Source organism: Megalops cyprinoides, chromosome 19 (assembly GCF_013368585.1).
Source record: "Megalops cyprinoides isolate fMegCyp1 chromosome 19, fMegCyp1.pri, whole genome shotgun sequence".
Lineage (NCBI taxonomy): Eukaryota > Metazoa > Chordata > Actinopteri > Elopiformes > Megalopidae > Megalops > Megalops cyprinoides.
In genome coordinates this window covers 4843940-4869971 of record NC_050601.1, presented here as the reverse complement: position 1 = coordinate 4869971, position 26032 = coordinate 4843940, and the positions used below count along the sequence as shown (strand labels likewise).

The 26032-nt window shown below is 48.0% G+C and overlaps 1 protein-coding gene across 1 annotated transcript in view; it reads right to left on the bottom strand.

The window, feature by feature from the left end:
• Positions 1-26032, bottom strand: part of LOC118794528 (nuclear GTPase SLIP-GC-like) — a 55997-nt gene that overhangs the window by 13958 nt on the left and 16007 nt on the right. The window contains exon 2 of the mRNA XM_036552786.1: positions 11571-11589. Coding sequence (XP_036408679.1) covers positions 11571-11589 — 19 coding nt within the window. The remainder of the gene's footprint in view (positions 1-11570; positions 11590-26032) is intronic.

Sequence of the window (26032 nt, the reverse complement as noted above, 5' to 3'; positions counted from 1 at the left end):
CAACTGTTCACTCAGCGTTGTTAAACCTAATCGTCACAAGTTCCTCTGATGTTTTGTCTTTGAAATTGCATCTCTCTGGCCTAAATATCTTTCCTGCCTCACCAAAAATTCATTCTGCAGGAGTAGATGAGGCAGGTATTGCAAGGTACTTGCCTGCAAGATGGCCCAAGTAAAGGAAGTGGCTCTGGTTTCCCTCCTAATAGCCCAGTGGATCAGCATACTCATACTCATACTATGCAGGTTGGGAGTTCATCTGGTGTGTAAACCATGGGTGGGGGTGCTGGCTGACTGCCCAAATATGCAAAGAGTTTTAGTCAATTATTTGGCAGGACTGTAAAAGCCTTTGACCCAGCCGGCATCTTCGGAGAGACGGAAGTAAGTTTGTCTGCCAGCAATTCTTTGATGGAGCTTTTTTCATCACCAATACACTAGTCAAGTTTAAAGCATGTATCACGAGTGGCAGCTGTTTGGAAACACATGTCCTCATATCTGGCATTTTTCAGTGGAGCTTTGCATTGTATTTACCAGCTTCACATTGCCAGTACATTACATTACATTCACTTAGCAGACGACTTCAGGCGACTTCAGACTTCAGACATCTTATCCCGAATGATTTCCAGCACAAGAAAAAAAAACAAAGTGTATCCATTCAAGTTAAGTGAGCAACAGTGTCAGAGCAGGCTAACAACACTCCCAGACCGGTGAGTGTGAGCACAACACCATTCAAGCACTAGCACAAGTTAACTTGTAGTAGCCTGAAACTACACAGCCTAGAAACTGAGGGAAGCCAAGTACATACATTACCATGCATCACATTATCACTAGATCACAGTGCCCATAACATATCGTGATATTACACATGAAATAAGTAGCAAGTAATAAAAGTAGCAAGTGTTAGGAGGTAGGGATTGTTGTGGAACTAAGATACAGTGTGAGGAGGTGTGTCTTCAGTCTGTGTTGGAAGATGGCCAGTGGTTCTGCTGTCCTGACCCCTGAGAGAAGTTTATTCCACCACTGAGGGACCAGTCAGGAGGGGACAGTCAGTTGCCCCAAGGTTGCAGAGCACAGTCTTCAGGCCAGCACATACGGTTTGAAGACTGACTGTAGTTTTGAGGGGGCTGTCCCATTCACTGCCCTGTATGCCAGCACCAAGGTTTTGAACTTATTGGGAGTGGTAAAGGGAGCTACTGAGGTGAAGCTTTTAACTGCTAGATACTACCATGCTAGGCTTTTCAAAGCAACTTCATCTTTTTAAAACTGTATTTAACTAGGTAAGTCCCACTGAGATAAAAAGATAAAGTTTGTCCGCAAACATTCCTCCCTAGCTGAACTTGTTTGTCCCGTAGCCGCCCCACCTCTTCTGTTTCCCTGACGGTGTGGACAAACAAAGGTGTTTTACATTTCTGACTTTATTAACTAAGAAGAATTGAAAGTAGAACTGCATCCACTGTCATACAAGGAAGCTTTACTCATTAAAAAGTGTGAATTATTTTCGGCAAATCTGTCCTTGCCTGCTTTCAGAGAGACATGCTTCTCATCACTGTAGACAACACTTATGCTATTTAAAATATCACCCTGATATTAAATATTGTAAGATTTTGGTCGAAATCCCTAAACCAGCTCACTCAGTGTAGCATAAGAGAGCGCAGATTCTCTCACTTAAGGTATGCAAAATACCTGTAATCATTTGTTTAGACGGCCTTATTGTAACCACAGTTTTTCTCACAGGCTTCCATTGTCACTTTGGCCACAGCCAGCTGTTGTGGCAATTGATACTTGTAAAGAAACCGGTGATGGGTGATTGAGAACTGTTCTTGCTGGGGAAGATAATCTAATTACCAGACCTCCTGTATTTCACCACATGTAATCTCATTCTCAAATTGATAGTTATTTAATTATTGTCTGTCCTGATCAAAGCTCTGTATCAGTATAAAGAATGCTTTCGGTGAACCCACATGGTTCATTTTGACTCCACTGAACCCAGAGTGCGTTGGACACATTTCTGACAACTGCCATTCCTGGAAATACAGAGGTCTTTTCCACGAAGATCAGAATTGCACCTTGTTTTTCCTTACAATATGAAATTGTGTGATCAGATTGTTTTTCTTTATCTGTAATGTTTTAAAATTGTTATTATCATTATTATTAGTCATAGTAACTGTAAAATTAACAACTTGTCAGTGGTCACAAGCAGCTGAATATAAAATCCCATACAAAACTTCACAAATGATTACACCGCAAAATACAGACAGAATTACTTTTAATGTAATTCGCCTTCATTTTAATCCAACTGTCCACTCAGCATTGCTAAACCTACTTGTCATGAGTTCCTCGAGTTTTGCTTTGAAATTGCATCTCTCTGGCATAAATGTCTTTCCTGCCTCACCGAAAATTCTTTCTACAGGAGTAGATGAAGCAGGTATTGCAAGGTACTTGCCTGCAAGAAGGAAGTGGCTTTGGTTTCTCTCCTAATAGCTCAGTGGATCAGCATACTCAGATAAGTATGGTGAGCTTATGCAGGTTGGGACTTCATCTGAGGTGTAAACCATGGGTGGGGGTGTTGGCTGACTGCCCAAATATGCAAAGAGTTTTAATCGATTATTTGGTGACTGTAGAAGCCTTTGACCCAGCAGGCATCTTTGGAGAGACGGAAGTAAGTTTGTCTGCCATCAGCTCTTAGATGGAGCTTTTCTGATCACCGATACACTAGTCAACTTTAAAGCATATATCAAGAGTGGCAGCCATTTGGAAACACATGTCCTCATAGCTGGCATTTTTCAGTGGAGCTTTGCATTGTATTTACCAGCTTCACATTGCCAGTACATTACATGACATTCATTTAGCAGACATCTTATCCAAAGTGACTTCCAGCACAAGACAACATAAGTGTATCCATTCAATTTAAGTGAGCAACAGTGTTAGATCAGGCTAACAACACTCATAGACCAGTGAGTGTGAGCACAACACTGTTTATGCACTACCACAAGTTCCAGACAGCCAAGAAACTAAGGGAAGCCAAGTACATACATTACCATGCATCACATAATCACTAGATCACAGTGTCCATAACATGCCGTGATATTACGCATGAAATAAGTAGCAAATAATAAAAGTAGCAAGTGTTAGGAGGTAGGGATTGTTGTGGAACTAAGATACGGTGTGAGGAGGTGTGTCTTCAGTCTGTGTTGGAAGATGGCCAGTGGTTCTGCTGTCCTGACCCCTGAGAGAAGTTTATTCCACCACTGAGGGACCAGTCAGGAGGGGACAGTCAGTTACCCCAAGGTTGCAGAGCACAGTCTTCAGGCCAGCACATACGGTTTGAAGACTGACTGTAGTTTTGAGGGGGCTGTCCCATTCACTGCCCTGTATGCCACCACCAAGGTTTTGAACTTGATGGGAGTGGTAAAGGGAGCTACTGAGGTGAAGCTTTTAACTGCTAAATACTACCATGCTAGGCTTTTCAAAGCAACTTCATCTTTTTAAAACTGTATTTAACTAGGTAAGTCCCACTGAGATAAAAAGATAAAGTTTGTCCGCAAACATTCCTCCCTTGCTGAACTTGTTTGTCCAGTAGCCGCCCCGCATCTTCTGTTTCCCTGACGGTGTGGACAAACAAAGGTGTTTTACATTTCTGACTTTATTAACTAAGAAGAATTGAAAGTAGAACTGCATCCACTGTCATACAAGGAAGTTTTACTCATTAAAAAGTGTGAATTATTTTCGGCAAATCTGTCCTTGCCTGCGTCCAGAGAGACATGCTTCTCATCACTGTAGACAATTCTTATGCTATTTAAAATACCACCCTGATATTAAATATTGTAAGATTTTGGTCGAAATCCCTAAACCAGCTCACTCAGTGTAGCATAAGAGAGCGCAGATTCTCTCACTTAAGGTATGCAAAATACCTGTAATCATTTGTCTAGACGGCCTTATTGTAACCACAGTTCTTCTCACAGGCTTCCATTGTCACTTTGGCCACAGCCAGCTGTTGTGGCAATTGATACTTGTAAAGAAACCGGTGATGGGTGATTGAGAACTGTTCTTGCTGGGGAAGATAATCTAATTACCAGACCTCCTGTATTTCACCACATGTAATCTCATTCTCAAATTGATAGTTATTTAATTATTGTCTGTCCTGATCAAAGCTCTGTATCAGTATAAAGAATGCTTTCGGTGAACCCACATGGTTCATTTTGACTCCACTGAACCCAGAGTGCGTTGGACACATTTCTGACAACTGCCATTCCTGTAAATACAGAAGTCTTTTCCACGAAGATCAGAATTGCACCTTGTTTTTCCTTACAATATGAAATTGTGTGATCAGATTGTTTTACTTTATCTGTAATGTTTTAAAATTGTTATTATCATTATTATTAGTCATAGTAACTGTAAAATTAACAACTTGTCAGTGGTCACAAGCATCTGAATATAAAATCCCATACAAAACTTCACAAATGATTACACCGCAAAATACAGACAGAATTACTTTTAATGTAATTCGCCTTCATTTTAATCCAGCTGTCCACTCAGCATTGCTAAACCTACTTGTCATGAGTTCCTCGAGTTTTGCTTTGAAATTGCATCTCTCTGGCATAAATATCTTTCCTGCCTCACCGAAAATTCATTCTGCAGGAGTAGATGAGGCAGGTATTGCAAGGTACTTGCCTGCAAGATGGCCCAAGTAAAGGAAGTGGCTTTGGTTTCTCTCCTAATAGCTCAGTGGATCAGCATACTCAGATAAGTATGGTGAGCTTATGCAGGTTGGGACTTCATCTGAGGTGTAAACCATGGGTGGGGGTGTTGGCTGACTGCCCAAATATGCAAAGAGTTTTAGTCACTTATTTGGCAGGATTGTAGAAGCTTTTGACCCAGCCGGCATCTTCGGAGAGACGGAAGTAAGTTTGTCTGCCAGCAATTCCTTGATGGAGCTTTTTTCATCACCGATACACTAGTCAACTTTAAAGCATGTATCAAGAGTGGCAGCTGTTTGGAAACACATGTCCTCATAGCTGGCATTTTTCAGTGGAGCTTTGCATTGTATTTAGTAGTTAACTTGTAGTAGCCTGAAACTAGGCAACCTAGAAACTAAGGGAAGCCAAGTAAATACACTACCATGCATCACATAATCACTAGATCACAGTGTCCATAACATGCCGTGATATTACGCATGAAATAAGTAGCAAATAATAAAAGTAGCAAGTGTTAGGAGGTAGGGATTGATGTGGAACTAAGATACAGTGTGAGGAGGTGTGTCTTCAGTCTGTGTTGGAAGATGGCCAGTGGTTCTGCTGTCCTGACCCCTGAGAGAAGTTTATTCCACCACTGAGGGACCAGTCGGGAGGGGACAGTCAGTTGCCCCAAGGTTGCAGTGCATAGTCTTCAGGCCAGCACATACGGTTTGAAGACTGACTGTAGTTTTGAGGGGACTGTCCCATTCACTGCCCTGTATGCCAGTAACCAAGGATTCTAACTTGATGCGAGCGATAACAGGAAGCCAGTGAAGCAAGGTGAGAAGGGGAGTAACTTGACCAAGTTTAGATATCAGAAAAAAAATACATTGGCAAGGTACAAAAAGAATGTACATCTTGGTATTCAGTGGCTTTTCACTACGAGTGAAGAACTCCTTGTCCGCCAACTGCATCAAACCAAGAAATCCCAAGCAGACTGCTAAGTGACACCTGCTGTTAAAGTACATTCCTTGCTCTTAAAGGCAATCCTAAAAGAGATTTGTATGAAGGGGTAATGACCTAAAAAAAACAACACCTTTACTGACAGATCTTCCTAGCAGCTTTCACTCTCCCCCCACAAGCACCACTAGTGTGGAGGCTGAAACCACTGTGCAGTTTTTAAAAACTCAGCGAGAAATATGGAAGCCCTATCATTATGGGTACACTGTGCATTTTGGCACATCACAAATTTAAATCATAGGCAAAAAAATTCACCGGCCACCTTTTTTTGCTTTAGAGTTGACTGGCTCAATGTCAGCATGTTCCAGGAATTCAAGAAATGTGTGCATCACCAGTGTACTTACTCTGTCGCTCCGAAGACTCCAAAGAAAAAAAAGAATTTTAAAAGGAGGAGGCAAATAATAAAAACTGGTGGGGAAAGACCAGTTCAGAGCTTAGAGTTGTAATTTACAGGTGGAGAAAATTAAAAAGAGGATTTGAGCCTCCAGAGTGATATAGAGTTGGCATGGCTGTTGCTGGAATGGCAAGTAAAACTGAATACTGTGCAGAAAATCAAAGTGCGGTCTATGTATTTCAAGTTCTTCTAACTATCCGTTCTCATGGGAAGAAACTGCCAAAAAGGTGACGTTCTATAAGCTGAAACCCCTGTGAGCTAAGTCAACTTATACCATCTAGTGGAGATAATGTGTAAAAACAGGATGAATTAATTCATTGTCAAAGTTCTACCTGCAGAGGGCAGCAACGACCTACCGTATACATAAGAGCTGCTTTAGCTTCTTTGCTGCGATGTGTTTGAGTGGCCCTCAGTTCTGAAACATAAACCTCAACTCTCACGTACTGAACCAGAGTCTCATGAATTGGGGGAGTTTGTCACGATCTCACCTCATGAACGTGTTTTTGTAATCTATCCTAACGTATATTTACCATCTTGCCAAAGTATTATGTATGTCACAAAACTTGCACAAATTGTTCAAAATGCACTTTGCTAACCTTGAGACCTCTGATATTGAGTGTTCACTTCCATTTCAGATGTGTCCGTCTGTAGAAGCGAACACCGAACTGGAATTAAAAGGGGCTGGAAGCGTGATACGAAATTCCAGCATAACAACAGGTGGTGCCCGGAGAGAGCGTGCGAATGCACCTGGCTTCCCCCGCACGCACACCGGCAGGCGGCCGAGGCCGAGCCGCGGGAAAGCGAACCCCGACGTTCCCACAGCGGGAGCGCGTAACGCCGGGCTTTGTGTGTGTCAGGAGAGCATATATAAATTACGCCGGGGGACGGTGTAAGATTACCGGTAAACTGCAAAAACAGCCGGTGCTAACCGAAAACTTCTGTAAAGCGGCTCTGCTTTTCTCCTTCTCTCTCCCTCTCTCTCCTTTCCTCTCTCCTCCTCTCCCTCTCTCTCCTTCTCTCCCTCTCTCTCCTTTCCTCTCTCCTCCTCTCCCTCCTTCTCCTTTCCTCTCTCCTCCTCTCCCTCCTTCTCCTTTCTTCTCTCCTCCTCTCCCTCCTTCTCCTTTCCTCTGATCCGCAGTACACAACAACGGTTCCCTTCATAATATCTCCTGCCCTGCTCTCTCGCTCGCTTGCTCACACCCAACAGAGGGTAACGTCGAGAGGTCACACACTCCTACGCCGAAACGATGTGGGTCACAGCAGGCCATCGGGATGCTAGCCTTGCAAAACACAAAGACGAACATCAAGACTGACTGACCAAACAAAGAGAAATTTGGAACGCGACATTTCTCCAGTGTAGGCGCATGGAGGCTGAGGAGGGATTTGACAGAGGTTCTCAGAAGGGACGGGCGAGGTGGATCAAGGTCATTTCGCTGTCAGCGGCATGAGCAGAACCAGAGGCCACAGGTGGAAATCAGTTCAAAGCTGGCAGATTCCCTACACTGCCACTGAGGGTTTTTTTTCCTGACAGTTATAAATGCATGGAATAACCTCCTAGATTTATGACAGAAAGAAGAGACTCCGGGATCCTTCAAGAACAAACCTGAAACCATGATGGATTCAGTCTGGGCTGCAGGAGAGTGACGAGCTGAGATAGGCCAAATGAATGACTGTTCTCACCGCCCGTCATTTCTCATGTTCTTACGTAATTCTTGCCACAGGAACCCCCCCCCCCCCCCCCCCAAATCTACATCCACAGGTGGAAACTGGTCAGGAGAGACAAGCCGAAACAATCAAACTGGCATCCCATAAAGTGCATGTTACCAGGGCAGTAATGTAACCATAACATTACAGCAACATTGTTTCAACCATAGAGCAGCAACCTATAATTTCTCCTATTCTGTGTGAGGGTGAGATGCCTCGCTGTGTGTGCAGAGGGACTGTGTATCTTGTGGGCCCTGCCAAAGCTCTTCTCATAAAGCATTCCATTCGACAGCGCTGGAGACCTGGGTCTTCCATCTCCTGATCTTGTAGGACACTTGTAGGCCTTAGTACGACACTGACATTTTTGTTATCCAGGGAAACTTAAATATCTTACCATTTTTTACAAAATCTTACAACATATTAACCATGTGCAGAGCTAGACATTTACAGAGGGCAATTCAAGTTAAGTACTTTGCCCAGTTAAAGCTAGGACAACCTGGGCTGAGTACCTAATGCCCAACTATAATGCAGCAGGGACCCACCAAAGGAAGCAGGCTGGCATCTGAGTCCTGCTCCACAACCACTACAGGACACTGCTGCCCCGGCGGTTTGCGTGTGATTCAGCCAACACTGCATGAAATGCAACACTGTTTTCACTCCCAGGTTAAATCAAACCCCAGCACACCGGGGGAAGAAAGGAATGTGGATGTTATTAACTAAACTAAACAAATGACATTGTTTGAAATGTAAGTACAATAATAAGAGGGTAGCTCAGGCCTATGTGTTTAATAAACACACTGGAGTCTGTCTGAGCTCTCCAAGATCCAGCTAAGGTTATAAAACAGACAGAAACAAGGATTATACTACAGCTGCACAACACATCCTCCCAAAACAAAAACTGCAGATGTGCTGCGAGTGTGTGTGAAGAGCAGTGCCACAAGGGCGGCGCTGTTGTCATGGGGTGAATGTGTGTGTGTGTGTGTGTGTGTGTGTGTGTGTGTGGGCTGGGGGTTGGGGGGGGCTGGATGCAAGACATGACAGCCCAAGGATGTTTAGAATCTTTCATTCCTCCTGTTCCCCTGAAGGCTGATGGGAATTTTCATCTTACTCAAGGCCAGACCTGGGCTCATATATGACCCATCTAGATTTTTTTATACCTCTGAATATAGGGGTTGCCTGGTCTTTCAGCAAGCAGACTGCAGGATCTGTGGGGGATATTATTGCCCCACTGTCTGTGAACCCCATCCACATCATTCCACACCCACCGTGCTGTACCACAGTCAGCCATTAACCCTGTTCTGAGAGGTGCTGAGAGAGAGAGAGGGATGGAAGGAAGAGGGTGTGTGTGTGGGGGGGGGTGGGGGGGGGGGACCACCCACAACAGTGCAATGGAATGTGAGGAAGTGCATGGAGAAGACAGGATGAATATCTGTTCTTCTTTGTGTCTCTGTGTCTCTTTGTGTGCGCGTGTGTGTGTGTGTGCGCGCGCACGCGTGTGTGTTTCCTTTGCCCGCACATCTACTGCTTACAGTTTCACCCACTCCCTCTGACCCATGTTGACACAGAACAGACAGCCCCAAAAATAACACCAGCCTCACCCGTCTGGACGAGGCTTAGTCACAGCGTCTGCCGTTCGTCTGGAGAGCAGGTACCAGCGTAGGAGGGTGCGGACGGGAGAGGGCCTGGACTAGACTCCAGGGGCCCTGGAGACCTGTCCAACACCAGCGTACTCGCCCCTCTGGAGCAAAGGTAAAATGATTACCTTTCCCCATGTCTCCCTTCCTTTCCCCTCTCTATGACAACCAGCTAATAGATCAGTAGGTGATCAGCCTTCCTTCCCTTCTCTCCTGCTGCTTGCTGCTGCAGAAACCACAGCCCTACAGCCCCATCTGCACTGACAGGCCCGGAGGCCTACACAGGGAAGCAGGGGAGGTGTGAGGAGGAAGAGGAAGACAAAGAAGAGGATAAGCAGAATCACCAGAGAGGGTGTGGTGTACAGGTAAGGGGGACAGAGAGCTGAATGAGTGAACACAAGAGGAAGAGGAAGGTGGAGGAAGAGCAGGTACCAGACCGAAGCTGGTGGTTTGACTGACTGAATCGTGGGGGAAAGAGAAACAGGGAGAGAGGGCAGCGTGTGTGCCCGGAGAGGGGGATTGTGGGACAGGGATACAGAGCTAGTCATTATTGGCTGCTCGGCAGTCTGCATGACTCAGCAGGGGAGAGGGTCACCTGCCCCCCCCCCCCCCCCGCCCACAGGAGGCTGACCAGACCTTTCCGTGAACCTGCAGCCCGGTGACACCCGGCTACGCCTCGACCGAACAAGGATCTCTTTTAAGGTCAGGCCAAGCAAGACAGGCAGAGCCTTGACACCAGCCGGTCTGACTCACGCTGACCTGCGAACACTCCTCACCCTGGTGCCAAGCACCGGTCACGCCAACACTGGACCTCTCTGTGGCTTATTTACCTGTTTGTTTACACTGGTTAGCATGTCCGTGCAGTGCAGTTTTCCTTTTTTCCCCTGAGAAAATGCTGAGGGGCCACTGGGACATTCCCAAACCTCCGTGCTGGGTCCGGTTCAGACAGACAAACATCCCTGCCGGACGGGCCTGAGCTTTGACAGCAGATTTGGCGCCCCCGTGGGCAGTGCATCAGCGATGAGAAGACTGCCACAACAAAGGAGGCCAAGGTGAAAAAGTACAAAACAAATGCTTTGCACAGCTGTGTCGGTCGAACCAACCCGTGCACGCCAGCGCACCTGTGTTTGTGCTTGGCACTGCCCGCGTGCTGTGTGTGTGTGTGTGTGTGTGTGTGTGTGTGTGTGTGTGTGTGTGTGTGCGTGTGTGTGACCGAATGTCTGACCTGTCTACTTCCTGTGCCAGCTCACCCGGTGTGGTCTGTGGGAGGCAGGCCGCTGGTATCTAGAGCAAACTCACCTGGGTCCGATGGGCCGTGATTAATTCCCCCAACTTCCTCTTCTTCATCCAACAACAACTCTCACAGCTATTTTCTGCCGCTCTTTATCTCCGTTAGGGGAAAAAAAGCAGGCAGCGCTACTGTGTACAGAAGAAATAAAACCCACAAGCGTGCTGTAAATGCACACACAGGCATTTTCATTCCTGCGCTACCGCTTGAATGCCGTTATTGTTCAGGGTATCCTTGATCTATCCTCTGTCGTTGGTGGAAACTTGTGGGGAGAATATTCATTGAATGAATACAGTGTGACACACTGCAAATCACCCGCTGCTCAGAGCTACAGTGATTTCATAGAGCGATACACTGGAACATGCATGTTTTTGTAAATGCCTGTAGACGAAGTTCAGCTATGCCTTTTTAGATTCTGGGAGGGTATGTCTGTCTGTCTGTATAATGTGTGTGTCTGTTTATCAGCCTGTCCGCGTTTGTGTGTGTCTGTGTGTGTGTGTGTGTGTGTGTGTGTGTGTGTGTGTGTGTGTGTGTGTGTGTGTGTGCGTGTGTGTGTGCGTGTGTGCGTGCGTGTGTGAGTGTGTGTGTGTGTGTGTGTGTTTCTGCTTATCTGTCTGTGTATGTGCGCATGCGCGTGCATGCAGTTATAATGAGGTCATGCCAGTTGTCTTCTGCTCACCTGGCAGCTCGGCTCAGTCATTCACCTGCTGGTCAAGGCTGTCTGTCCTTATCAGGCAACACCTGAGATACACCTGAGGTCTGAGTCATCAGTTTCCTGAGTGTACATTAGAGAGGGAGAAAAACAGAGAGAGTGTGCAAGTGCTCACAAGGCCGGTCATAAACAAAAAAGCGTGTTGGCTTACCTGTGGGATGCAGCGCCACCTGGAGGTGAGAAGGAAACAGGGGCAGAGACATAGATGTGCCCACACACACACACACACACACACACACACACGTGGCAGAAGAATAACAGAGAGACAGAGCAAGAAAGAAGGAAACGGTGAGAGTGAGGTTCAGAATAAATGCACTTTAAGTGCTCTCCAGCAAAACACTCATTAAACATCAAAAGACCCTTGGGCATGCTATACTTCCTGCAAAGTATCCAGGCAATTACAAGGAAAGATGAGCTTTGGAATGTATGGATCTTCTTGTTTGGTAAATAACGCATAGGACAGGCATATCATATCACCATGCCTGCCAACAGAGAAGAAGTTTGTTTTCAGAAGAGAGAAAATTCTCTTTTAACTGTGCTCTGATTTTAAAAAAGATTTTTTTTTTAAAGATTAATTTGGTCACATTTTACAGCCACTTGTAATTATTGTCTATTTATACAGTTAATTACAGCTTGCAGAACTGAGCTTAGGATTTGACTCCTCATTAAACTAGTTTTATGTGGTCTGCTAGTATGATGCTTTTTGACATTTTTTCTTCTTTATTCCACAAAAAATGTCTGAGATCAGCACTAAAATATAGAAGTCATGTTTTAAAACATACCTTAACAGGGGGCTCTTATTTGGTGTGAAGTCCAAGGTCTGTATCTGAGAGTACATTGTGGGTCTACTATTTGGAAATAAAAATTACACAATAGTCACGACAAAGTAGCTTTATAAAGCAGACACCTCAGTTAGCATTTTTGTTGTTAAGCAGATATCTGTACATTCGTCAAAGATTATAAGATTAACGATTATTACTAAGTATAAGTATTAGTAACTATTAGTACTCGTGAGCGCCAGAAAGCGTCTCAAGACAACGCCGAATTTGGCCATACTCTTGTGCAAGATAACTTCTCAAGTTCCGTCTCGCTTCTGTATTTTAATCAGTTACGTCGAGGGACGGGGGAGAATTTAATTAAGCAGCGACCATAATTAATCAAGCAACATGAAAACAGCCGAGGATGTCATCCGCCTCCCCTGTCCTGCCTTTCACGGCACGGGCTGTGGGCGGACGGAGGCTTTAGGGCGGTTGGCGTTGCGCTTGGTGTCGCGCTAACGGAGAGCAGACGGCTTCCTCCGGCCAGAGGTGCGGGCAGAAACGCCTCTCCTACTCGGTGCTCATGGGTTCTAGCATAACACGGAATCCCACACAGCACAGGGGGAAAGTAGTGAAGCCTGGCTGGAATGTAAAGCTCTATAAACATGTGCTGACATTAAAAGCACGGCAATTGCTTCGTGGTGTCACTACAGCAGTAATTTGAAATTATGTTTTTGAATGTTAAGAACTCTTGACCAAAACGTTTGAATCCAGGCTCTTCTTCTCTGAAGGACCACTTGAATTCTGTGCCATTTTGCATTTTTTTTTATGATCAAGAACTGTTCGGGAACCCTGTAACAGCAGTTGGGCTTATTAACACAAAAAGAATAATACTTCCACCAATTTATATCTAAAGGATGAAGGGATATTTCCTAAATGTAAAAAATGGTCATATAAAAAATGCTCCATCTCCTTTTTTCTCAACTTTTTTCTCACATCATTTTTATGTCAATATTTGACATCTCTAAGCAACTGTAGACACACACACACAAACATATGTATGAATATGCATATTGTAGTACAGCCTAACTATAGTTATTTCTAGTTTTTAGTCCATTAGTTAACACTGAATGAAAATATTGCATTAAGAAATTGCATTAAGAAACCAAACAAAACAGCAAGCTGAAAGACATAACACCCCCCGCCCCCCCCCCCCCCGCCCCCGCCCCCCCCCCCCCCCGCCCCCAAAAAAAAAAAAAAAACTGTCACTGATAAATATTTGAATTTAAACACTCCAATCAGATGCATAGCACTCCACCAATTGTGAGGCCTTAAAAAGTTCAGTTACAAAAAAATTGAATTACCCAGACTAAATGGACCATTAGCCACCCATAAGTAGCACAGAGATATGCTGTAGTGGCCATATAGGGTGTGGCTGTGTCACAGCTGTAAGTGTGTGTGCTGTATGAGGGCAACGTTCCTTTAACCAGCAAGCTACTGTGGAGAAAACACGTGTACTGAGATAGACTTTGGATTTCTTAAAAAATGAATAAGGGGTGAGACATAAGCACATCCTAAGAGGATGAATAAAACCAATACATAGCAATATACCTGATGATCAGCACTGTGACACAGTGTGACCGTGAGTGTGATTTTAGCGTTATTTCATTGTGCAGTAGATGCTCTCTCTTTGAAAAGCACTCTGTGAATGGCATGTGATTTAATTAATGGGTCAGGTTAGTGGTAGTGGTGGTGGTGGTGGTGGTGAGGGGAGGTGAGTTTAGCTGGAGCGACTGTGAAGTTTTGGAATTTGAACCCCTTCCCCAGCTAATGAAACGGAGACAGAAGAACCACTCTGGCACGTCCACACAGGGCACCCGATTATCTCACCGTATAAACGACTCCCCCTTCGGGCATGTCTTTCTACCTCTGCTGACATAATGCAGGTGTGTTGTCTTTGGTTCAGTCTCACCTAGGGAGCAGAGCTCCCTCGGCATCCTCTGGGCAGAGACGACGATCCCGCAGGACCAGGCAAGAGTTCTGGTCTGTTGTTTCTGTCGGCCCATCTTTCCAGCTGTCCTCCTTCAGCTCCCTCCTCTTTTTTTTTTGCCTCCTTGCACCTGCCTCAGTAAGACCCTCTGATTCTGTGCTGAAAATACAGTGGTAAACACAGCATGCAATCATGCGTAGGTAAAAATAACAGGCGCGGTGAAGCTTGGACTCAGCCTAGCAGCCCGGAGAGGAGTAGGCCGAAGCCTTATCTCAATTGAGGAGTTCCGACTGCCTCCATCTGCTTAATATCTGAAACCGTTACCTGGTTACCAAAAACACACACACACACACACACACACACACACACACACACACACACGACACACACATACACACACACACACACACACACACACACACACACAGGCATACAATGTTGTGAATGGCAGGACATAGCTAAGGGAGTGGAGTGGTGAAGTTGAACAGGCTGGTAGGATACCTCTCTTCCCCCTAGTTCTCTCTCTCTCTCTCAGGCCTTAAAAGGCCAGGGCAAAGGGGTGATGGATGGCAGAAACAGAGAGCAGCACCTTAAACAGAGTCAGGAATGGGCTCCACCATCAGGACCGTGCCAGACATCCCCAGCCACAACAACCTGTGGGGGGGGCAGGGAAGATGGAACCCCCCCCCCCCCCCGCCGCCTCCATCTCTCTGCCGCCTCTGGTTCTCAGGCACGTCCTTTCCTGATAGCTGTGTTTTGCTGTCTGTGCTCGTTTGGCCAGAGTTCCCTGCACCCATGCCCTCTGCAGGCATGCCCCCCCCCCCCCCCCCCCCAACCGTCTCGACAACAGAGCCCTCCCTTGGCAACTGTGAGCTGGCAGGGCCCATCGGGACCCGGCGCCCACGTTGACCCTCCATCACTGCTGGGCACGTGCACCGTCCCGCACCCATCTCCAAATATTTACCCTATATCAGAGGGACAGGCTCCACTGGGCAGACACTGCTTTTACTTATGGGTCTGGGAATGGTGCAAGGCTTCGCATTTGTTGTAAGCGGTTGTGTAAACCCCCTACACTAATAGCCTTGCAGTGGGCTTACGGTGTTTCACTCCAAAAAGGTATTGAATCTCTTACTGATGGAGTCAATTGTGCAGCACTTGGGACAATCTGTCGACACCCTGAAACCAGTTCCCATTCAACTAAAAGCAACACATTCATTACCTCTCCCTGCTCTCACTCCCTCCTAGTTCCCCCGCTGATTCTGCTTTGGCTTTCTGTCTCTGTTTTGCCTTTCTGTCTCTGCATTAGCCACTCTGGAGCATCAGATTGAGGATTCCTCGCATCGGGAGGAAGTCATCGTTATCTGGCTGGGTAAGAAGGAGAGGTGAGGCTGGCTGAGTGTGGTGCACGCCATTCACTCTGCCAGGAAAGACATCCACCCACTGGAACAGCAGACGCCGGTTAAAACCGGTTTAAACGGATGAAAGCACTTTCCGTTTTTTTGCGTCAGGTTCCCTTTGCATGTAAAGAGTCTGCTTTTCATGGAACCAACTGGCTTACACTCATCTTATTTAACTGGTTCATTTACTTTGCTGTAAACAGAAGACAGGCTCTGATTGGTCAGTGAAGCCCTCCTCGTTTGGAGCCCATTGGCTGTTTGGGCGAGTCTCTTTAAACAGAGCACCCGCTTCAGGATAACTCTGGGAGGTGTGAGACTTCACCCCATTAATCCCAGGGCTTCACCCCTGAAGCCTGCTGGTTTACAGCACGGTTACTCAAGAACCCCTCTGCCTCACCCCACCCCATCTCAGCACCCTTCTGTCCCTCCAAATCACCACTCAGTGTGGTTCAGGACATACCTCTAAAAAATCAGGTCATGTGCTGCACTCATGGATCTGACTGATGGAACTGTTAGAGGAAACACATACGTTCACCTCCAAGGATTCAGCAAGACCATTCATCAATGGGTCAGCAGGGACCTCAGCTAACCCCCTCCCCCCCAACCCCCCACACAACCCACAGTGTGGCGTTCCTTAAATTGGTATTTATTATTATTATCATTATTCGGCTGCGTGAACGTCAGCGTGAGGGCGGGGGGAAGGTCAGCAGCCTGTGTTTGCCTGGGTGGAAATCTCATCGCAGACGGGCGTGTCGACAGAGACGAGGTTCCTCTGGCTCTCTGCAGACTCGTAGGAAAACTACCCCCCCCCCCCCACCCCAAACCCCCGCCCCTCCCTTCGAGCCCATGCGCTCCCACACCCACCGCCTCCACCGTGAATTAAGCCGCTTTTTCTTGACTTTCCACATGTTAAATGTCACACGCTTTTCCCCTATGAAGTGTTATGGCTTCCCTTTCCCCGTTGCTAGCCAGCTCTTCGCGGCCTCCAGGTGGAAAGGGGGGGGGGGGGGGTTTTCCTCCGGCCCAACACCCCCACGGTGAGGAGATTTATGGTGGCGCTGATGTCACACGTAGAGTGGAATGGCTATGAGGGACCTCGTCGGATGGGGACCTCCGGCGGCCGTTAAAAACCACCGGCCGGGGTCCGTCCGGTCACAAAGACCGGGCGAGTCGGACTGACGGGGGGAAAAAAAGGTTGCCACCGTTTTTGTGTGCCGGTGATCCTTCCTCACCCCTGTGTGTGCCCGCCTGCTGGCCTTGCGCAGTGCTTCCACACGCTTAAATGACACCATGACACATTCAGTGTTTGGCCTGGTGTGTGCGTCACCGCTGCGGTTCCACTGTGCCCCAATGACTGCGCGGAAAGGCCCCCATTAAAGGGAGACAAATGGGAGAAATTAGTGATGGATTATCCTGATAAGGAGGTTGAGACTCCACACATCCTGTGCCTTGCAGGGCTGGGGTCACAACCTCGCATTAGAACTCGACTGGCTGATTTATTTGGGGAATGCCTGTTATTACGCGTTATTATTTTACACTCCAGCTTCCGATGTGGTTTTGAGTCCCTGGGGGCTTGGCGGGGGCACTTCACAGCAGCGGTACACACTGGAGCTCCGCCCACAGGATATTTCTGCCGTCCGTTCCACACTGGCCTGCCATTGGGTGTCCTGTGCGAGAAAGAGTGTGAAAGAAAGTGCCGGTGCAGAGGGACGCGGGGAGGGGGGGTGACAATTGTTAATTTGGTATTACATGTACCCCAAATATTTCACAGCGAATTGAGCCACTTTTAAAGAAGAAAGGCTGAGTGTCTTTCTTTGAGGGGCTGGTGGAGGGGGGAGAGGGAGAGGGAAGACGGATTAGCGGGTGGCATTCCGCTGTCGTCAGAACCGATGGGGCCCGGCGGGCTGCTGCTTGTCCTGGTGGAAATCCGAAGGGGGGGGGGCTTTCTGATACTCAGCACTTTCCCCTGACAGACGCGTGAAATCAGGAGGGAGGGAGGGAAAGAGGGAGAGGTGAGCCGAGGGAGGGATGGGGATGGGGGTGACAATAAGGCACCTCCTCCGAGCGGCGTGGAAATCCCCCTTTCACCCCCACCCCCCTCCTGCAGCCGACGCCCCAGGGTGATGTGGAGGTGTCAGAGCGTTCCCTCCGAAATGCTCTCATCTCTCGGGCTGTGCTCTCTGGGAGTCAGAGGGGAGACGCACGCACACACGCTCGCACGCTCGCACGCTCGCACGCACACACGCATACACTGATAATAGAGGCTTTGTTTCTGTTCCTCTGCACTTCCTTTTAAAAAGCATAGGGGTAAGGAGCAGGAATTGTAACAGAAAGGTTATGGGTTCGATCCCCATTTGGGGCACTGCTGCTGTACCCTTGGGCAAGGTACTTAACCCACAATTGCCTCAGTAAATATCCAGCTGTATAAATTGGTAACATTGCAAAAAAATAAATAAATAAATAAAAATGAATTTGATGCAAGTCATTCTGGACACGAGTGTCAGCTAAATGCCAATAATGTAATGTAAAAAAATGTAAAGATGCGCACATCCCAGTGCATGTGCAGAATTGGGCATTTCGGGTGTTTAGATGGTGGGGTTGGGGGGGGTGCTCCTTAATGCCCTTGGTACCCTTTAAAGTTGTTTCTGGCAGGAAAAAATGCAGAGTGTGTGCATGCATCCTGGCAGATGCAGGGTCACAGTGTCTGGGGAGAGTGGGCTAACAGTCGTAACAATTTCGTAACGTAACACAGGGTCCTTTGACCCTTTTTTTGGGTTCTTATTCCAGAATGGCAATTCCCAGTACATTGAGGTAGAATCGCCTGGACACTTTTGAAACGAATCTTCACCGCGATCATTTTGAAATCCCAAAGGGAAATAATAATAGTAATAATAATACTGATGATAATAACAGTGGCGGTGATTCTGGCGCTGCTGCAGCCTGAGAGCTGTACTGTGTCCTGTCTGGGGCTCCAGCTTAGCAGCAGCGCCTGTGCGTGCACGTCCCTGTCCTGCAGCCGATGCTAATCCGCTAATGGCAGCCAGAGGTCCCGGGCACCGCGGAGGAGCTGGGAACGCAGCCGCCAGCGGGAAAGAAGACAGAAGAATGTAAACAGTTCTGTCCCTCCAGGGCGGAGGACGGAACGCGGGTGGGGGGGGTTGATGGGGGGGGGGATGTCAGCGCTGTTATTGTCGAAGGTGTCAGAAGACTGCATCTGAGCGGGGTGCCCCCAGCTCCGGGCATTGGGAGGATTGGACACTTTTTGTGGGATTAACCCCCCTTTTGCTTATTGGCAGATTTCCCATACTCCTGTATCCATCCTCAGATTGACTGGTTTTATGGGGGGGGCATTGTGGTGGGGTGGGGGGGATGTACAGGTGGGTCAGCCCTGCGGTTGACCCCCTGGCTACATGTGTGGGGGGGCCAACCCCGGTGTCAGTCGAGCTTGAGTCTGTCAACAGTAATGACAGTCGTGGATTTCGGCTGGGAGTCCCCCCCCCCCCCACCACCCCCACCCCCTTGGCTCTCAGTCTGCCTGGAGCGCAGGAGATGGCGATGCAGAAGTGTAATTTCATATCTTAATGACCCCCCTCCCCCCACCCCGCAGGCGCGGAGAGACGGGCGAAGCAGGCGCTGAGTGAGGTGCTCTGTCCTCGGCCGGCTGCCCCGGGGTACGCTTCGGCCCCCGGGCACCGCCGTCGGTGAAAGGCCTCCCTGTGGCTCGGGCTGGACCCCGGCCTCCTCACCCACCCGGCCCGGTGTGAGTGACGGGTTCATTAGAGCTCTCCATGGGCCATCCGCTGCGGAGGGAGGAAGATGGGACAGGAGAGAGAGGACAGTGGCAAAGAGTGGAGAGGTGTTAGTAGCACTAGCACTAATCCTAATACTAATATTATTAATATTACTCTGAATATATAATATATATATAAGGCAGTGTAGCATAGTGGTAAGGAGTAGGGCTTGTAACCGAAAGGTTGCTGGTTTGATTTCCCTGCTGGAGCACGGCTGCTGTACCCTTGGGCAAGGTGCTTAACCCAGACTTGTCTCAGTAAATAACCAGCAGTATAAACGGATAACGTTGTAACCTGCTGTATGTAAGGCGCTCTGTTCTGCTAAATGACAGTAATGTAAATGTAATGTGATGTGAAGATGGGACAAGAAGGGAAGAAGAGGCAACCCGGGGAACCGGCGAATTTGAGTAGGGGTGGAAGAGAGGAGGGCAGAGGGGAGAGGTGTGAGGACGGGGGGATCGGGGAGGACGGGGGAGGTGTGAGGATGAAGATGGGGGGGATCAGGGCAGAGGGGAGAACGGGGAGAAACAGAAGAGGAGGAAGAGGGGAGGGTGGAAAAGTTTAGCAGGGAGGAACAGAAAGGGTGATGGAAGAGAGGAGAAGGAGAGGAGGGGTGGAGATGACGGAGAAACAGCGCAGAAGAGAGGGAAAGAGGGATCTCGCAGGCGTTATCTCGGCTGAATGAGACGATTGAATTCGCACGTCTTAAATCCGTCAGTATCCGCGGAAAAGAGGAGAGCCCCTCTCTGAAGAATATGCGGCCCGCCACACCGAGGCATTCATGAGCCGGTGTGAGAGGCCCTTTCATTTCCTGACCTTCCGCACTCCCTCGGTCCCTGGCCCTGCCGGTCCCTCCCATCGTTAATATTAGAACAGAAATAACAGGTTGGACATAATTTATAAAAAGCAAAACATGCAAATGTAAGCTTATGGAACTTTACTGTATGACATAAAGTACAAGCGACAATGGGCTGGCTCATTGGCCCGGTTTGGAGAGAGAACCCCAGTCTCCTGTGTTTTTTCTTTTTTTTTTTGTCTTTAATTAATTTAAGGTTTAAAAAAAAAACTTTCCAATCTGCAGCTTGTGTTTTTGGAAAAATTAAAGGGGGGTAAAGTCATTAAGCATGGTTGTGTGATGGAGCCAGCAGGGCAGTGGAAGACTCCAGGGGCTGCCGCAGACTCTCCCAGACCGACTCCGCCGCAAACCCACGCCCATGCCAACCGCTAATTAACACACAGGAGAACCTCTCTTCTCCCTGTCACTCTCCCAGTGGCCACGCCCCTCCCATACCTGGCACAGACTGCCTGGTGAGAGCCTCGCCCAGAACCGTAGGGCCAAGTGTACAGCCTGCCCTAGTGTCAATCTATGGGTATGTGTGTGTGTGTGTGTGTGTGTGTGTGTGTGTGAGACAGAGAGAGAGAGACCCTGTCAAAATGGATAGTATGGTGTTCTCTCTGACCATAGTAAGACAGCATGCAGTTCCCCAATCTATTCTGACCCTTGAACAGCACAGTGGCAGCAGAAATGACAGCATTTACTACTTACTACAGCTATTCTAGCTTACAACAATAAAGGCTAAAATATGGGGAAGTCTCTCTCATGGAGGAGTCCTCCAAATCTGTGATCTCACACACACACACACGCACACACACACACACACACACGGGGACTGTTGCCTGAGAGTGGGCCAGAAAGAGTTTGGGTGGAGAGATTGGAGACAGCACTAACATAACCGTAACCAGAGGAAACATGTTGATTGTCCTCCCTGCAGTAAATGATTATTCACAATGTGCAGGAATAATTAAAGGTGGTACTTGTTCTTTGGGACACTCCTTGGGGATGCTGAATACTGCAGTCATGAGGAAAGTTTCAGTTTCGAAAAGTCGCCATGAAAAACTATCTTCATTCAGGGATCCATCTAAGGAAACTTAATAAAAGTTACCAGCCATTTTCCTTCATCTGAAAGAGTCCTAAAATACAAACTCCACAAGAGCTCTGGGCCCTTAGGCCCAGTGTTTGGCACCGGTTAGACTGTTCAATGGGAATTCAGTCGCAATCACAAAGGATCTTATCTCATCCTATGGGTGGCGCTAGACACCCAATGGAGGAATGCTTTAGCACAGAGGACTCCCATTAAAGGGGAGACCCAGGCCAGCAGGCTGACCCAGTCACAGGGCACCCAGAAGCTGGGGAGAGAGGGATTTTAGGAAGACTGAGGTGAGGAGGGCCACCTTTTCTAGATTCCCCGTCGGTGTGTCAGCTCACTGCGGCCCATACAGCAGGCAGAAACAGGAAGTGTGTCACCTCACTGTGGCCCATACAGCAGGCAGAAACAGGAAGTGTGTCATTTCTTAGGACTTCTTGTGTATATTTATGCGTGTGTGAGTGTGAGTGTGCGTGTGAGTGTGTGTATGTGTGTGTGTGTGTATGTGTGTGTTTGTGTCCTTGCTGCTATATTCAGAGCCCACTCTCATTACAGTGTCTGAGAGGAAAGCTGACTCACTGGGAGAAAAACACCGTCCTATTCCTGTCCCAGGTCGCCCCTCTCACAGACACAGGGCACAGAAGCGATGAGCACCATATATTTACCCAACACACACCTACAGGAATGCCAGTCGCACAAGAGCGAAAGGAACGGTCTGAAAATATCAGTTTGAATAAAATACTTGTTACAAGTGAAAGAGGGCTGCAGCTGTTATTTGTATTACCAAAAGGTTTCTCATTTGGCGTCCTGTGGTGGCAGGGCCTATGAACCGACCTTACGGGCTTGGAGCCCTTAATTCAGTGAAACATCAGCCTGGAAGGTAACATTTTGGTGTTCAGCGGCTTCAGCGTGCCAGAGTGCGTCTGACGGAGTCTGAATGTCTACTGGAAACATCTCATTTGAATTTTTGTTTACTGAGAAACGATGATGCTGTGGTTGTCAGTCTCTCCGGAGACTGTGCTCGATAGGGGGTCCTATCACCAGCAGAGGCGTGGAGCATCTAAATGTGGAAAGGACATGAAGACAGAGAGAGAGAGAGAGAGAGAGAGGGAGGGAGAGAGAGAGAGAGAAGGAATAGTAGAGAGTGAAAGAGGGAGAGAGAGACGCTAAGAGAAGAAAACTGATTGATACTGTTTCCCCTTTGGCTGAAGGGAGATGTGATTCTCTGTGCCAGTGGAGAGGAAAACTAAACATGACAGTTGGGGAGAGGAAGGGGAGCACGAAGACGCAGCCAGTCAGAGCCTCGGCAGCCCACCCTCAGCCACAGGCGTGCTGAGAAGAAAACGCGGCCCTGAGGCTGAAGCGGCGTCATCTCTGCCCTCTCTTCCACACAGAAAAGCCTCACAGACAGGATCCCTCCCTCAGCTCAATATCAATATTTAATGTACCAACGCTGGCCTTTCCACCAGAGCTTCTCAGGGGGGGAATATCACAGTGACCACTACATCCAGAGCTATCTTTAAATGGGCAGAATCGGTGAAGTTGTATGTTGTGATAGCCTACACACCACACACACACACACCATATACACCATACACATGCATACATACACACACACACATACACACACTCACACAGTCACATGCTCAATCACACATACACACGCACACACACACACCTACATAATACCACACCAGAGCACTGACCTTCTGAATCAGGTGAGCTGGGGGTCACTGGAGGCCTGGGCAAACTGCACCCCAGCATCTTTCCCTCAACCTGAGGACCAGCTCACTCAGGTCAGGCTCCAACCTGCTGAATCATCCACACACACACTGATATCACCAACGTGCTGTGTGAGCTTCAGCATTGAGGCTGACCAGAATCAAGGGCGAACCATCATGGGGTTCACTAACATTTTTACTTCCGGCAGTTACTTTTCATTTCTTGGTGAAAAAAAAAATCATTTTAAAAAAAGGAAAAATAGAAATAATTGAATAAGAAAAGCTGTTGCAAAAAATCTTTGAAAAAAGATTCAAAGATTATTCAAAGAATTCTTATTGAAAAAGACATTGAGATTGCAACACATAATCTCGGCATCACCATAGGTTTGGTTGAAGTTCATTACAATACCGCAAGAAAAGCACATCCGTTCTTCTCTCTCCCTCCTTCCCAGCCTACAGGCTTCCCAGCCTGCAGGCCCTCCAGGCTGGGCCGGGCGGCAGGCGAGTCCCAGGCTGCAGGAGGAAGCAGACTGCCTGCATCTGGAAACCAGGCCTCGGGGCAGACCAAGGGGACAGGTGTGTGTGTGACACACCTGTGCAATAAACGCACAGCCCTAACGATCGCCCCTGTCGTCCGCTCCCTCGTTAGCCTGCCTCCCTTGACCAGCATTCCTACAGCCTTGATGACATTACCAACAAACCCACGGCCTGGGGGCTGAAAGGAATTGAGCTGGAGGGAGGGCAAGTGCACCAGGCCAAGATCACAGCAGAGCTGCCAGCATTGGCTGTCCAGGCTCTAGGCCTCTAAGGCTTCAATTTCAAGATGTTTTTTTTCCAGCAGACATTCTTATATTGGATGGGACAAAAATTATGTTGAAGACTGATGAGTTGAAAAAAAAAAAAAGATGGTAAGAGAATTCGAAGATGTTGATATGCCAGTTGTTGGACTCAAAGGAGGTGTGAGAGGTTGCATTTAAGGTAAATTTGATGGGGAGCACTTTTGTCTTCAGGTGGTGAAACAGTTAAAACATCACCTGTAGAACAAGGGTCGGGACCAGGCTGTCATCACCAAAGCCATCAGCGCAAAATCAGCGCCCTTTTCTTCCCCTCCCAAATGTCCCTGCTTTGCCTGACGTTCTGTGTTCCGCTGCCAAAAACTACTTACACCATACCTGTATCTCCCCAACCCACACTTACACACACACCGCTGTTATTTCTTTCAAAAAGATTTAGGGAGTCTTGGTCGGGTTGGGGGGATGGGGGGGGTTAGACGCACTATATACACAGAAACACATCACAGCCAATCACGACACACAAGCATCAAAAAGATCGGCTTGGACGCCTCCCAAGAGGAAAATACGCACAAATATCATGTTTCTTCTTGCCGTCTGTTACACAAGCCCCGTGAAGTCCCCCCCCCCCCCCCTCTTTAAAGAGGAAAGTTAAAGAGGTTCAAACATTGCTTTGTGAATGTCAACACACCTGTAGGGCCTTAGCTATAAAACCGTGCAGTGACCCCTCTCACCAAATGAACACTGTCCTGACAAGGCCTACAGTATAAAGCCCCCCCCCCTCCCCCAGTCCCCCCACCCCTCTTCAAAGAGCTTCACTCTAGTGAAATGTTTCTCCTGGTTGTTTTCGCTCTGGATCCTAATCCATCAGGCCGAGATTTTCAGCTCTGTCAGTCTGCAGGTCTGGTGTCATCGTGTCGCGTGCTGCGTCGGTGTGTTGCTTTGTGGTGTTGTGACACCGTGTGACACCGTGTGACACCGTGTGACACCGTGTGGCAGGACGTCTCAGAGACACAGAGCTCCCCCGCAGGGTGTCTGAAGACCTTTTTTTTTCCGGTGGAGACGGTCCCCTCTGTGTCCTCTGATCAATCACTGAACCTGTCTCTCGTGAAAACACTTGTGAAAAGCTTTCCTGTCTCTGAAAGGGTCTGCTCACACGAGCCAGAGAGAGAGAGAGAGTGAGTGAGTGAGTGAGTGAGTGAGTGAGTGAGTGAGTGAGTGAGTGAGTGAGTGAGTGATTGAGAGAGAGAGTGAATGAGTGAGTGAGTGAGTGAGTGAGTGAGTGAGTGAGAGAGTGAGAGAGTGAGTGAGTGAGTGAGTGAGTGAGTGAGTGAGTGAGTGAGTGAGTGAGTGAGAGAGTGAGTGAGAGAGTGAGTGAGTGAGACATTCAGGCTCAGCGCAATGTGCAGTGGTAATGGTGTGTACGAGACATGTGAATGTGAATGAGGGAGTGAGCCCATGAATGAGTAAGTGAGAGAGGGCTAGTGCCGAGCTTGGCTCGCATTACAATAACGAAGACATTTTTCAGCGCTGGCCTTTCTTTTCCACTGAAGCAGTGAGGAACCCAGTCCAAAGCAGTGCACGCCAACCCAAGTACAAACACCTGATTTTAGATTTCACACCTCCAGGTCCTTCTCGGGTGCATGAGCTGCACACTGCCACATTTGCTTCCCACTCTCTCCTACTTTCTTTGACTTTTTCTTTTTCTCTCTGCCTCTGTCTCTACATCCCTAACTCTATGGCCACTTCTTTGCAGAAAGGGGGGGGGGGACTAGCCTCTAGCTGAAATCATGTCGACGCACGTTTGTGCAAGAGGAGCATAAAAATAGGCACTGAATGGAGACGAAAATCCTCCTCGGATCAGGGCATTTCTTTCTCTCTCACTCTCTCACTCTCTCTTGCTCTCTCTCTCTCTCCCTCTCTCTATGTCTCTGTCTCTGTCGCCCCCTCCCTTTCTCTCTTTCTCTCTCTCTCCCTTTCTCTCTTTCTCTCTCTCTCCCTTTCTCTCTTTCTTGGCAGCTGAAAGGACTCGCCGCACTGCCGTAATGACCTTTCCATTTGATTGAAGAGGAAGAGTTGCATTTTAATCTTTCTGCCTGCATGAGGCATGCCAGAGGAGCAGCGGTGCATTCTGGGAGATGAGGGACAGGTGGAGGTGGCTGTGTTACTCCCGGTGGGGTTTTTAAAGGGAGCTGCAACAGGGAGACGAGTGTTGATGGGTGCGCTTTTTTTTGGCCCTG